The 15,194-nt window shown below is 55.0% G+C and overlaps 1 protein-coding gene across 1 annotated transcript; it reads left to right on the forward strand.

Annotated features, from left to right (window-relative positions):
• Nucleotides 1-289: 289 nt before the first annotated feature.
• Nucleotides 290-7,491, forward strand: EN2 (engrailed homeobox 2). The gene is made up of 3 exons (XM_004458608.2): nt 290-524; nt 875-1,563; nt 5,110-7,491. Exons 1-3 carry the CDS (start codon nt 421-423, stop codon nt 5,424-5,426), a joined length of 1,110 nt encoding a protein of 369 aa, XP_004458665.2. The 5' UTR covers nt 290-420; the 3' UTR covers nt 5,427-7,491.
• The last annotated feature ends 7,703 nt before the right edge of the window (nt 7,492-15,194 follow it).

Raw genomic sequence — 15,194 nt, forward strand, 5'->3', positions numbered from 1 at the left:
CCCGAGAGGGAGCCGAGGCGGCCCACCCCGCCGCCCGCGCGCGCCCCGCCCCTCCCCTGCCCCTCACCCCTGCGACTCGGACCCCGGCGCTCCGAGCGGGCACCGCGCGGCGGCGGCGGCGGCGGGGGAGCGTCCCCATGCCGGTTCTGCGAGCCCGCCCGCCAGCGGGGAGGCGGCCGCGCGTAGGGGGGCCCGAGGGCCGAGCGCAGCCCGCGGCCCGCGCCCCTCCATGTGCGTGCCGGCGGCGGCAGCGGCTCCCGCGCTGACGGCTCCCGCCCCGCACCCTCGAGGACGCGGCGCGACCGGCCCCGCCGGGGGAGCCGGGGTAAGGGGGCGGGTGCGGCCAGGCCGGGCGGGCTGCGCGAGCTGGAGCGGGGCCCGGGCGAGAGCGTGAATGCCGCGGGGAGAGCGCGTGCCTGGATGTCCACGATTCAAGCCCCGGGCTGCAGCCGCGGCGGCGCCGGAGCCGGAGGAAGCAAAAGGCAAAGAGGAGAACCGAGACAGAGAGCGCAGGGGCAGGAGGGGTAGGCATTGCCGGCGCCTCCCGGTCCCCATTGCCACTATTGTTGCTATCTAGCGTCTGGGTGCGCTTGGAAAAAAAAAAGAACTGACTCTTAAAATCTCCCGGCCTCTTAGCGCGCGGGGGGGAGGGGGGGATTATTCTTTTTCTGACCCAACTCTTGGATTCGAACGTGGCTCCGCTCCGAGCGGCGCCGGCCACTTTTAAGACAACAGCCCTGGCCGCGGCAGCGTCGCACACCCTCGGCCGATTCCGCGTGGGTCTCCGTGTGTGCCGCCGGCGGGCCGAGGGCTGATTTTTCTTGTGCGGGAGGGAGGTCCCCAGGAGAAACAATTTGGGATTTATTATGAACAGCATGGAGGAGAATGACCCAAACCCCGGCGAGGCGGCGGCGGCGGCGGAGGGGCAGCGGCAGCAGGAATCCAGCAGTAGTGGCAGCTCCGGCGGCGGCGGCGGCAGCCCCAGCCCCAGCGACGTGGACACCGGCCGCCGGCGGGCTCTGATCCTGCCCGTGGTCCTGCAGGCGCCGGGCAACCACCAGCACCCCCACCGCATCACCAACTTCTTCATCGACAACATCTTGCGGCCGGAGTTCGGCCGGAGGAAGGACGCCGGAACGTGCTGTGCGGGCGGAGGGGGAGGAAGAGGAGGCGGAGGAGAAGAAGGAGGCGGCGCGGGCGGCGCAGAGGGAGGCGGCGGCGCGGGCGGCGCCGAGCAGCTCTTGCTGTCCGTGAGCCGCGAGCCCCGGCAGAACCCCGCCTCTGCGCCCGGGGCGGGCGGGCCGCTGCCCGGCGGTGGGGGCGACTCTCCGGGCGACGGTGAAGGCGGCTCGAAAGCGCTCTCGCTCCACGGCGGGGCCAAGAAAGGCGGCGACCCGGGTGGCCCCCTGGACGGAGCGCTCAAGCCCCGCGGCTTGGGTGGCGGCGACCTGTCGGTGAGCTCAGACTCGGACAGCTCGCAGGCCAGCGCCAACCTGGGCACGCAGCCCATGCTCTGGCCGGCCTGGGTCTACTGCACGCGCTACTCGGACAGGCCTTCTTCAGGTAAGCCCGGCGGGGATCCCCGCGTCCCCTTCTCGCCGCGGGGTGGGCCCGCGGGGCTGCTGGGGGCGGCGCCGGCGCCGAAGGGCTCCCGCGGCCGCTGCTGGAAAGTTGAAGGGAAGAAGAAGCACCCCCTCCCCCCAGCACACACAAAGACACACACCCCCCACTCACAGCGACATTGTGCGCGGCTGACGGCGGCCCAGGCAGCGGCGAGGAGGCGAGGGAGCAGGCTGGGCAGGCCGGCGACAACAGACCGACTTGGAACAAGGGGAAGGAAGGGCCTTCCTCTTCTCTCTCGCCTCCTGGGCCTGGCCTTACTGCCCCACGCCGCCCCGATGCTGACGGGTTGGGGTTAGTGTGATGGGAAAGGGGATGGCTGGAAACGCCAACTTTCCGCCTCCTTCCAACTCCGACCGCCCCGGGCTCCACGCTCCCCACACACCCCCAAGCCCCGAGTCTTTTCTTACAATCCAGTTATACCCGGAGGCAGCCGGGGAAGCGGAGGAAAAGCGCCCCGGGCTTCTCATTTCCGTCCTTCGGGCCTGGCGTGAGGAGGGGAAGTGGGTGGTCGGGGGGAAGGTGCCCCGGGTTGGCAGGGAAGTGACGGGAAAAGAAGAGGTGCCCTTTTTCCTTTGCCCCGTTGTTTTTGCCCGAGCCCGCCGCGGAGAACCTCGGGGCCCTTTCTGCAGGGAGCTCGGAGGGCAGGCGGCTGCCCGGGGCCTCGGGCCTCGGCCATCCCTGAAGTAGAAAGAACCTTCTCGCGCAGAGGCTTCTTCGGGGCTGCCCCAGTGCAGCAAAGGAGCAGATTTAGGAGGGGCCCGTGTGTGCGTGTGGTGTGCACACGGGGTGCGGAGGGTCTCTTTTCTATCGGTCTGAGATTTAAAAAAGCTAAGTCCATGGCCTTGTAGATACCATCGGCCACCTTAAAAGCAGGCCTGAGGCTGGGAACCGCCATTTGGAATGGTCTCCATTTCTGGAGATGGTTCACCTCGGTCCCGGCGCTGGCAGCGTCGCCCGGATCCTCCCGTTTGCCCCAGAACCCTCAACTGTGGCCGATTTCGTTTACCCAGATTACAACGCCACCGAGTTGTTCCTCGGCTGCCTTCCCGCAAAAAAGAAAGTGTATTGTGCATTTCTGCGGAAAGCATCATTTTTTGCAGCTAGATCTGAAATTTGCTCCATTGTTCTCGCCTCCCTCCCTTTGTTAATATTTAATTAACATATATCCTCACAAGGCCCCGGCCGGGTGAGAAACCACCGCCGGCGCTTTTTGCAAGGGAGGGAGTTGGAGCTGCCGCCAGGCCCCAGCCGAGCCCGCAGGAACCCCGCAGCCCCCTCCCGACCGGGAAGCCGCCGCTTTTTCTGGTTTTTGTTTTTTGTTTTAAAATCCCTGTACAATAATGTGTGTGTTTCTTGGCGTTTACAAAAGAAGGACAGGAGGGAGTTTTCCTGTGAAGGCTTAGTTTTGTTTCCGAAACTCCCGAATGTTGGCGTTCTGAAATAAAATCAAGAAGGAAAGGGAACCAGAAATTATGGTTTTATAGGGAGAGTTTCCGTCCGTAGAAGAGCACGCGTCTCTTAGGGGGCGGATTTGTGTGTGCAATTACAAGAACCCCACACCCAGAGGAGTTTGGGGCATAATGAGTGTGCTCCTCTGGCAGACTAGAGACACAACGCAGCAGCTCCGGGAGCTCAGATGTTGCGGGGTCAGAGGCAGGTACGGGGTTTGCCCGGGATTTCCTGCCACCCCCTCCCCACAGCTCGCCTCCTTCCCCGGCCCTCACTTCCAGGAGGGCGGGCTTCCGCGGTTCCCAGCATCCCCAGCCTCATCAAAACAAGGCCCGCTGGAAGAGACGGGGCCGTCGGCGGGTGGAGTGACTCGTGTGGGTGCCTGTGTGTGTCTCCACGCGCGCGAGTGTGCGGAAGCGTGGCTGTGTTCTAGAAACCCAAAGGCCGCGATCACCCGAGCCGCCTTTAGTATCTCATCTCCCTCGGCCGCAGCCCCTCTTTCCAAGTTTGCCTCCGAGAGGAAAGCGACGGTTTAGTGGTCGCGAGGGAGTTCCGGGCGCCTAACGTGGGCCTGGGGCCGGACCCTGCCCCCTCTTTCTGGGCTCCGCCGGGGGCGCCCTGGACGCCCTGGGCCTCGGCGCGGGGTGGACAAGTGCAACCCAGCAAGGGCCCAGTCCCTCCGCCCGGCCGAGGGGCGGGGGCGCCGCGGGGCGAAGGCCCAGCCTTCCTCCAGCTACCTCCCGCCTCTAACGGCTGGCGCCTCCCAGAAAGCAGGGGCTGAGTTCTCCCCCGAAGTTTATTCGCAAATCTTACATATTCATCAACTCAGACACAAGGTCACAACTCCCTCCCCCAACGGCCCTTTCCTGCCCCTTCCCTCACAGACACACTGATGTTTATCATTTGAGTCAGGCCCAGAGTTTTGCTCCTTGACACCAACAGAAAGAAACCTATGTGCCACTTCCCTCCCTCTGCTCCCCTTACTCTGGCCTTTTCCGATGGACAGGGCCTTGGCTTCCTAAAGGCACCGTTGCAAGAAAGGTACCTTAAGTTGTGTTGGCGGTACTTTGGCGAACAGGCAAGGGTGGAGTTCAGAGGTGTCAAGTGTGACTGCCCACCTGTCAGATGGTCCCGCCACGCAGCCTCCAGTGAGGCCCCTCCAGGGCTAAGAGGTGGGCTGGCGACCTTTGTGTGTACCTGAGCATGGCTCCTGTACTAAAGGGATTGGGGAGAATGCCAGAGGAGGGGTGCGGGAGCTGTCAGTGGCCAGAGACCTTTCTGTGCCCAGGAAAGGATATGCGTGCTTCGTCCTGTCCTTAAAGGAAACAGTGGACTTGGGCAAACTGCACCCATCAGTAGGAGACAGAAAAGAAGCTAGGGTGGAGACGGGCATTCTGATCCCCTTCTGTTCTCAGGACCCACCTGCTCTCAGTCCTGGACACTCTACTCAGTTCCTGTAGGGGTTCCCATCGCAGCCCTGGAGGTCACTTCCTGCTTCTCTGACCCACCCACCCCTATCCCCAACCTTTCTGCCTCACCTCCTTACCAGTGCCTACGCCCTAAACTTTTCATTTTCCCTCGAAATAGCCTTAGAAAGGGCCGGAAAAAGCCATGCCAGAAAGTTTTGTTGGTTTTGTTTGTTTCACTTTCCTCAGGGAGCTTTACTTTCCTCTGTAGATTGCATTTGGGATTGACCTTTCCACCAAGCCTGTGCAATCTGGCTTGCCTGTAAAACCCTTACCCCATGCACCCTACACCCAGACTGCCCTCACCTGTCTCCTTGCTTGTCAGGGGTGAGTCGTAGAGCCCTGAGGTGAGCGCAAGCCCATTAGGAAGTTCAGCCTGTCTTTCCACTAGTTGGACTGAGAGGCCTTGGGCGAGTCACTCCCCCTCTCCATCTCTGTTTCCAGCTTAAACGAGAGGGTTGGCCCCTCCCTCCCAGCTCGTGTGTCTGGTGCGGGGATCCACCCCTGGGGAGGGAGGTCGACAAGAAGCCCTGGATGACCGGTGTTCTCTCTGTCCAATCTGCCTACCCAGGGCCCAGGTCTCGCAAACCAAAGAAGAAGAACCCGAACAAAGAGGACAAGCGGCCGCGGACCGCCTTCACCGCGGAGCAGCTGCAGAGGCTCAAGGCCGAGTTCCAGACCAACAGGTACCTGACGGAGCAGCGGCGGCAAAGCCTGGCGCAGGAGCTCAGTCTCAACGAGTCGCAGATCAAGATTTGGTTCCAGAACAAGCGCGCCAAGATCAAGAAGGCGACGGGCAACAAGAACACGCTGGCCGTGCACCTCATGGCGCAGGGCTTGTACAACCACTCCACCACGGCCAAGGAGGGCAAGTCGGACAGCGAGTAGGGCAGCGGGCGGCGGGCGGGGGGAGGGCACCGGGAGTCCAGTTTTCAGTCCACGGTAAACAATGCAATAATTTAAAAAAACAGAAATAAAGGGCCAGTGTATAAAGATTATACCAGCATTAATAGTGAAAATATCGTGTATTAGCTATGATTCTGCAATATTCTATGTATATATAATTTACAGGTGGTATAAAATCCAAAATATCTGACTATAAAATATTTTTGAGTTTTTTTGTGTTTATGAGATACTAATTTTATGATTTTTTTTTTTTTTGCGAGGGGGCTGCTGAGGGTTTCATCTTTTTTAATCCCCTAAGCTCCATTATGGGACATCGTACACTTTTTTTTTTTTAATTATTCAAAAGAAGAAAAAAATTAAAACAACTTGCTGAAGTCCAAAGATTTTTATTGCTGCATTTCACACGACTGTGAACCGAATAAATAGCTCCTATTTGGTCTATGAGTTCTGCCACTTTGTCTGTGTTGGCTTTGGAGTGAGGACAGGCAGGAGGGGCCCGGGCTTCGGCCGCTGCGCTCGCGGGATCCCCAACGCCTCGGTGGCCTCTGGTGGCGGCAGCAGCCCAGGGGGACCTGGGGGGGGGGCGCGGAGGGAGGACGGTCGGGGTCCCATGTTCTTTCTCCTCGTCAGGGCTCTTCCGACGAGTTCAGGCGCTTGCCCGGGGGGGGACCCGCGGCGTCCTGACGCCAGGGCCTGCCCTGGGAAGTCGGAGCACAACCACGGTGGCCCGCGGCCCAGCAAGGAGGCTGGCCCGGGGCTTCGCGTCGCCGGCTCCTCTCCCCCTCCTCCTGCCGTAGCTCTCCCCTCGCCCTGCTCCTCGCTGAGGCCAGGCGCGCGCCTCCGGGAGTGCGTCCGTCAGCGTCCGCCTTGCCCTGCCCCGATCCCCGCAGGCCGGCGAGCGGCGAGCGCCAACCCTCCCCACGCCCCGCACCGCCTCTGCGCGCCGCGGCGGTCCTGGGCTCCCCGCCGCCTCGGCCGGGGAGAGCGGCCCGAGCCCCGACAGCCGCGGGGGCGAAGCTCGTGGCCCCAGACCTGAGCCGGGGGAGGGGGCGGTTCCTGCTACAGCCTCAACCCTCCCTCCACCCCAGGCGCCGGCCAAGGCCCCAGGAATTGGATCATGGTCCGCAGCCCCTGGAGTGGGCAGGGCGCTCCCAGAGAGGTCGTTGGCACTTTCTTCCGTTCCTTTTTTGTTCTGTTTCTTGTTTTTAGTAGATGCTTCCGCTGTGGAGAATATTCTTCCAAGGTGTATATATACATATATATATGTATGTATGTGTACACACACACACACACAAGTAGACGCAAGCCCAAAGTACTGGAACATGTGGCTACCTTGAATTTCAGAGGGACTCAAATGGAATCCTCTAGGATCTAGAGAAAAGAAGAAAATGTGTAAATAATCATTTATCCCTTTTTGTCTTTTCTTGTTTTCTTTTAAAGTATACACTTTATTTTTTGAAGGTGTGGTATGTGTAAATTAAATATATTCAATATATTCCCCACCAATATATATACACACATTTTATATATACTATATATATATATATATAAAACTCTACACTGTCTGCTGTTTAATGTATGGGAAACGAATCTTGTCCAAATGTCTAGCTGCGGACGGAGACAGCCAAGGGGGTGTGCGCCAGTGCTGAAATCTCCCTGAGGATGGAGAGTGAACTTATCTCTTTGCCTTAAACTTCTTTATTTCACTGCTATAAGTTCCACTTTGTACATAATAGTGTGAACCTTTTTTTTTTAAAAGGAAACTTATAAAAACAAAAATTGTAATTTAAAATTCTGTGAATAACCATTTGCTGCTTAGGAAACTTGATGAAATGACATGCCTTTTTAGCAGGAAGCAAAGAATTTTTTTTCAGTTTATAAAACCTGTGCATTTTGCAGTTGCAGTATCTAATATTTATAATCTTACGAGAAATGAATGTTTCTATTTACATCTGTGGTCATAAAAATTGTGAACATTCCCCTCTGCATTTTTGTCTGTTTAATTCTTGAAAACGACATTAAATAAAAAAGGCTTTATTATAAAATATTTGACGTCCAAGGTGGAATGACTAGTTTCTCTAAAGCGTGTTTGTGAGTCCAGAGGGACTGCCTTTAGGAAGTCTTCCCAAAACCTAGCAGGTTTGGGCCTTTGCCCTCTGCCGGAGCAGGCATAAGGGTGCCTGCTTTTGGGGCCAGAGTGTTGTTTTTTTTTTTAATCCAATAATAAAGACACTTTAGAAATCTCGTATGCAAGCACAAAACAAGCAAAGTAATTTAAGCCCATATTTCTTTATCATCAGAAAGTGTGCCAAGTATGGTGCTACTCCTTTAGAGACATTTTTAAAATCCCGCAGAGTTCAACAGGTCTCGGTTTCCTGCTAGCTGCTCACTTGCTCTGCGCATTCGCGCGAGACGTAGGTGCTTCCTCCCTCTCCTCCCTCCACCCCTCTCCTCCCTCCGCCCCCCTCCCCCCGTCCCTCGGGGGTCAGTAAAACTTACCCGACGTTAGACAAAGAAGCACTCCTCTTTAAAGTGTCTTTTATTTGTTTACGTTTTGTTGTCGTTTTTACTCCCAAAAAGCAAGGGACGAGCTCTAACACCTCAGGAAGGATGCAAGGGAAGGGGCGGGTTTCGCAGGTGCTGACGCGAGGGCCTCGGGCAGCCGGAGTCCCCTCGGCCTCTGCCCCGGGAAGTGTTTGGGGTCTTTGAGCCGGAGATCCGGGGTCCACTCTGCCACTCGGGAAAACGCATGGGCTCTGTGTGCACCCAAATTCTGTATTTACGAACTTCCTTGCCTTTTTTTTTTCAAGTTTTATTCACCCCAGTAGAAGATACTTAAAGAGACTAGCAAGAAGTATTTGTAGCCGAAGGCGACCTTTTAGGTGTTAGGGGGTCGACACCAGCCCGTAGGCCGGCGGATGCGCAGGGCCTTTCCGGGCCGGGCGGCGAATAGTTGCGGCCGGGAGGGGCAGAGCTGAGCGCGCAGAGCCGGCGGCCTCCAGGCTGAGGGAGTTTCTGCGCAGGGAAGCGGTGTGGCAGCTTGCTCCAGGGATTTGCAAAGACCGACGCACAGCAAGAGAGCTGGGGTCCCCTGGCGGAGGCTCCGGAGTGCCGCTGTCCGATCCCGGGAGCGTCCCAAGGCCATGATCAATTGGGCTTTCTCAAACCCACCCCCACCCCGCAACCCCTCTGCACAGTTCTGAGAGTATGTAAGTTAAACACACACACATCTACACATACACACAAAACCTGGCACAACTTTTATAAACCTATTGACCTCTCTCAATTTTAATAAAATGATATAGCAACATTAAGGAATCTTTTTTTTTTTGTTTAAAAAAATGTGTGAGGTAATGAGGTCTCCGTCCCCGGAGGCGTTCAAGCAGACAGTAGGCTAACAGTGGCATGAAGCCTTCTTTCTTTTTCGTCTGGTAGGAGATTGGACTGGAGGAGTCCTCAATTCCCTTGAAACACTGAGAATCTATTTTTGCTCTTATGTTTATTTTATTATATATATTTATTCAACAGAGTACAACCTTAGCTTGTAACTCCTGGGGAGTCACTGCTGCGCCAGAAAGCCGGTGCTCATCAGGGCGAGTCGAGACCAGAATCAGGCCCCCAGGGAAGGTCATTTGACGCCGCTCGGTCCCCACTTTGCCTTGGCAGCTCGGCGTACCTTGGACTTGGACCCTAATTGAAGACACGGGGGCTGGTGGAAGTTGTAACTGTGCGGATGGTCGCTCCCGAAGGAGGCAGTTTCTAAGTGTGTGTAAGAGGAAAGGTAGTTCACAAAGAAAATCCTTCATCCTCAAAGCTGAAAGACCCCCTCGACCCCAGCTTGGGTCCACACCCTACCTCCCAGCTGAAATGCGCTCCCATCACCACCCTCCGGCCTGGCGGAGCTGAGTTCTCTGGCTTTTGCATGGTCCCCCATAGATGGACAGAAACTAGGCGAGGGCCGGGAATCCCGGCCCCGGAGCCCCGACTACACCCGCCCCCCCGTCCCCAGACCTCCTGCGAGGAAGCGAGTCGGCGAGGACCTAGCCTTGCTCCTTGGTCCAGAAATCCTTCCTCCTCAGGCAGCTCCAGCCTCTTGCAAGAAAGAGAGCGCCTAAGTTAGGTCCGCCCCCAAGCTGAAGTCTGGCCTTGAGGCTAAAGACAGGCCCAAAGATTGCCCAGTTGGGGACCCACATGAGCCTTATTCCAGAAAGTACACGAGGGAGGGAGTCACGCAGTTGGCCCACTCTGATCGCCAAGACGGATCACGTTGTTTTCCTCCTCGAGTGAAAAGTGCAAATCGATGGGGGCTCATTGGCCACTTGGCACAGGTGTGCCCGGGCAGACCGCGTGCAAAACAAACACCCAGACACTATATATGCAAATACACTTGCCAGCCGAGGACGGAAGGGCGGGGGTGGGGTGGGCGCTTGTTCGCTCGGGTTCGGCTAAAAAGTCATTGTCTCCCGCTGGTTTAATATCCGACCTCCGCATTCTCTGCCCGCCCCAGCAGCTCCACAGGCGCCCCTGGGAGGGTCCCGGCTCCGCCGAAAACTGCAGCTTGCGAGGCGGAGCCGCGGTGCGCTGGGAGGTTAATAACTGACGACAAAGGGCCACGGCGCAAGTTCGAAGGCAGGAATGCTCGGAGCGAGGTAGAAATCCACCCCACCCCACCCTCGACACACACACCCGCGCAGCCTGCAGTCCCCCTATACCGCGCACTGCAGCCCCCGCCCCCGCCCTGGGTGCGGGGACCCCTTTCTGAGCATCTCCTTCGGGTGCCGGGGCCGGGGGCGAGGCCCGCTCTAGGCCTGCAGGTGGTGGGGAGGAGTGTGGGTGGGGAAGGGCGGCCGAGGACTGGGCGGCGTTGTTGGGTTTCTCCCGGAGGCTGGCGCGGGCGGGCCCGGCGCTGCCCTTCGCTCGCCGAGACTAGAAGGGAGAAGCGTGCGGGCGGCGCGCGCGCGGCGGGGCTGAGCTGTGCGTGTATGCACACTGGCGAGCTCTGCCTGGGGAGCCCCGCTCGCTCGATCAGCGGCCCGATTCCGTGTCTGTAGACCATTTATATGTTTATTAACAATCTCAAAAAACTTCATTTTATTTATGCTGCCAGCCCATTAGAAAAGGGGGCCATTCTTGAAGTCGCCCGAAAATGTAATAATATTCATTAAAGGGGCTCCTAATTATGTGATTTAATCAAGCGTGGTGCGCCCGCGCTCTCGGCTCTCGCTGGTGAGGCTGACAAGGATGGCGTTACTATTATTGTTGTTGTTTTTAATAGCCTTGAGCTCAGCGGCCGGGACGATTCCGGTTCTTCAGCGGCGGCTCAGTCCCTGCAGAAGGATTTGGGGAGGCCCCTAACGTGGGGGTGGGGCTCCCCAGGAACTACTCCAGGGCCCCGGGCGGCAGGTGAGGCCCCAGTCTGCCGCCCCCTTTCCGCCCCTACACTCAGGTCGGTGCAGAGGCCTAGGCAACTCCTTCCGGCGGAGGGTCGGGTTTTCCCTAAACCCCGAGGCACCCCCTCCGTGTCCTCCGAGCGGTCTCTGGGAAGGGGGAACTAGCTTCGGGTCCTGCTTCCCAGACCCGCCCTCTTTAAGGGCTGAGTCCCGCGCATCGCCCGGAACAGAAACAAAGGGTCGCCGAGATCTGCCTCCCGAACCACCTTTTAACCAACTCAGCCAGGAAGGCGTCCCAGCCGAGGTCCCCACCCTGATACCCCCGCCTGGCTCTCCCCGGGGAGGAAAAAAGATCTGAGGAGCCCCGTGAGCCTGCGCGGCTGCCGAGACCTGCAGCGCTTTCTCCTCCGGGGAGAGGGAGAGAGTGGGGGTGGGGGTGGGCAGCGCAGAAAGCAAGGAGCCTCTTCCCGCAGAGGGTCCTCCGTGCGGGTGGAGGAATGGTGAGGATCGCTGTCTGCTTGGATCCTGTGGAAGAAATAGGGCCTGGCCGCCGCTCAGCCCCATCTGTCCGAGATGTGAAACTTTGCAGCGCAGTTCGAGTCGCGCTGCCTGCGGAAGGGTTGGAATGACTCCTTTCAGCCAGCGCATTCGGGGTTCTTCTCCTCCCGCCAAGTCCTTTGTCTGGAAGGGGACTGTCAGGCTCTGCCGTTGTGGTTTGCCCTCCTCCTTTCCCCAACCTCTACCCCCTCCACTAACTTTCTTTTCTTCCCTTCTCTTTTCTCTCCTTTTTGGATGGGTAATCACAGGCTCCAGCTGCCAAGCTCGCTGCAAGGGTTACTGCCTTGTCTCTAGGCGTGTTTGCCCCTCCCAGCCGCAGACTGGCCGCTTTCCTCCAACTTCACCCGGACTTCCCAGCTTCATTGAATGGCCATGAGAAGTTGCTTCTGAATTTGGTTTTTCTTTTTAGCTGCCACTTCCTAAATTTAAGCCAAAACGTAGCCCCGAGATTTTCTGATAACTGCCCTCTGCCAACACACACACACACGAATCCAAATTCTGAAAGAAATTCTGAGATTATTTTAGATTAAGGCAATAAGGGAAATGTCAGATTCACTAGTCGCTTGCAGTAGTCTACTCTTGCCGTGGCCAGAACCATTACTGCAAGGAAGGTTCCCCAATAAAACATCCCATTGTAACTCAAAGGCTGTCGTTTTAAGTCTCAGATTATGCTTTCCAATGCTAAAGCATCCCGGTGAAAATTGCAAAAATCTCAATCACCCGGATGAATGATGGATATGCTTGCTTTAAAACAGCTACTTATTTGGAAAAAGACTCAAGCTTCCCAAGAAAGCTTTCCAGCTGAGCTAGTTTTCAGATGCCCGGAGACTTGCTGTCCCACACATTGGCTCGAAGATGGCTTGAGTACCACTTTTTTTTTTTTTTTTTTAATGCAAACACTTGTATAACATCACAGCACCAGAAGAAGTCTGGTGTCATGGCATGCATAGAGTTTTGAAATCAGACTCATATTCAAATCACAGCTCTACAACCACTGTGTAAGAGTGTGTTCTACAACTTCCCCATAACCCAGTTACTCATCTCTCAAATGGAAAGAGCAACATCTACCTTGAGTGTTTTGTTGTGAGGTAATGACTACAAAGTGCCTGGCTGAGCTCTGAAGCAAGGGGCTCTAACAAGTGATAGTTTTAACTGCTACTCCTCAGGTGAACTCTATATGCCTGTGCTCAGGCAGCTGTACCCTCCATAATCTAATTTTCACTTTTCTGTAGACAACCCACACCTACTTTGCTTCTACTAACCAGTAGGACATGTTTATATTTGTTTAGGAAAAGGGAAAAAATGAATCTAGTCAATATGAGAGACGGTATTGTCATAGTTAGAAAAAGCAAAACAGTGATAGGTCATGCAGAACGGTGGGGGGCGGGGGGAGGCAGTATACTGGTAATAGAAACTTAGGAGTCTAGTTAGAATTTCCCAGAGACATTATTGTAGGGCCTGTTCTGAAACACTGTTATTTGTGTGCTTTGTTATTGCAGGGTTCAAATATATGCACACATCTTTATTTCTAGATTTTTTTGTCCCCCCCCAAACTTTTCTCAACCTCAAAATAGGCAAGATTTTCTGCCTTGGGCTTCTAAATAAGCCTAGTAATTTTTTATACCACTGTATTTTCCAGTTCCAAGTGATAATTACTGTATGAAGCAGTGAGTCCCATCACTGTGAGACAAATTTGACTCAAAGCATAGAACATAGTGCTTCAGGAAGCGAATGTGGCTCAAACGATTGGGCTCCCATCTACCATATAGGAGGTCCAGGGTTTGATTCCCAAGGACTCCTGGAGAAGGCAAGCTGGCCTGCACAGCAAGCTGGCCCAAGCAGAGAGCTGGCCTACATGGAGTGCTGGCTTGCACAGGAGTGCTGGCCTGCACGGAGAACTGGCACAGCAAGATGATGGAACAAAAAGAGACACAGAGAGAGACAATAAGTGATGCAGCAAACCAGGGAGTTGAATTGGCACAAGAGATTGAGCACCTCTTTCCCACTCTGGAAGGTCCCAGAATCGGCTCCTGGTTCCACCTAAAGAGAAGACAAGCAGACACAGAAGAACACACAGCAAATGCACACAGAAAGCGGGCAACAAGTGCAAAAACACGGGGGGCGGGGGAAATAAATGAATCTTGCACACACAAAAAAAGAAGTGTTTCCACCCCTGCACCAAGTTAAACAATGAAGACTAGAAGTCAAAGCATGCACATTTGCTTATACGCATATATACGACCCCACTTGATGGCTTTCCCTGCAAGATTGAATGAGGGTCCTAATGGTATGATAAGCTATTTTGTCTAAATAGGTGTCTAAGTAACCCTTTTAAATTAATTGCTGTTCCTATAGCTAAGCATAACAGGCTTTGATTACATGCTAAATAGAATGAAACATAATCCTGAGTTAATTATGTGGAGATAATTTTATAATTATATCATTCAATTTAAGAAGCAATGTGTTGCTAAACTCCAATTTTACCAGGAGTAATTGTTCAAAATAAAAGTGTTATAAATTTGGATCACTTAAATGACCTATCCAGTCATTTCTTCATTTTCCCCAAATGACGGAAAGTGATCATCAACTTAGTTCTTCTTTTGTCCTACTACCTGCTTGTACTTCTACCGAGAAAGTGGAAAACCCTGGAAAATCACTGACAAAGGAGGCTGTCGGAGGAGAGCATTTCCCAGCATTGACCCGCTCGCAAATGCTAAAGAACCTGATCTGCATTTCTATTCTGTCCAGCTTGTATGTGGAAGTAACGTCCAACGGTCCCTGACTCGATGAGCCCCGGGGAGAATGCCCTGGGTCTCTGAGACACTCCAACTTAGTGTGAATGGAGTCTGTAGCCAGGAGCCTGGGGTGAAGGTCAAAGCCTCTGCAACCCCTGCAGGTGGTTCACTTCCTCTCCCTAAGCACAAGTGACCCTCCGAGGTGGTGCTTACAGCGGCCTGATTGACTAGGGACTGACCACTGGCTTTGCATTGGTAACTGCCATCCTTTCCCATCCACCACCCCCCCCCCCGCCTCCCCCCACCGGCTCCTAAGAAGAAGGCGGCTTTTCTGGTGGAGTTTCCGGGGCGAGGTAACTTTAGAAGATGCCACACCGTGGCAGACTCAAGGTCTATTTCGGATACTGACCAGCATTTCAGAGCAGTTCCGATGGGATTTGTGAGGGCCTGGAGGGCAAGAATATTGGGTCAGGTGGATAGTTAAATTGACTGCACTTTTAAGTTGATCTAAGACCACCCTGTGGATTCCCTAGCCTGAAGGAAACAAAAACAGCACGTCAGAGAATGAATGTAATACAAACCCACTGGAGTCACAAGCCAAAACAGCAACTACACCTGAAGCACTGGCGTGACAATGTCTTTTGTGCCTGGCACTGTATTAGGGAACTCAGCATAGTTGCAGAGACTGGGGGAAAGTTGGGCGTACATTTCCAAACAGGTAAGAAAATCTATTAGAGACAACTCAAGTATTGGTGCTTGTTGCCTTTGCTCAATGAGATTTGCAGCACCCTGTCCCTTCCCCCGACCGGGTTATTTCATTCGCACCTTTTTTTTTTAAATGCTTCCTAGTCAAACTTGAATATGCAATGAGGCGCCAGAGCTTTGTGGCGGAAATATAATTAAACTGGTGAAAGATGTAAAAGATGAAGAATGGGGATGACATCAGGCCGATTTCACACTTGGTACTCGGATGGCTGGGCCCAAGCCGTGCTCTTGCCATGCAAGGCAGATCAAAGTGCCCTGCCACTGCTAAAAAGGCAAAAGGGGACTTAAGTATGCTAATCCCC

Source organism: Dasypus novemcinctus, chromosome 5, assembly GCF_030445035.2.
Source record: "Dasypus novemcinctus isolate mDasNov1 chromosome 5, mDasNov1.1.hap2, whole genome shotgun sequence".
Taxonomy (NCBI): Eukaryota; Metazoa; Chordata; class Mammalia; order Cingulata; family Dasypodidae; genus Dasypus; species Dasypus novemcinctus.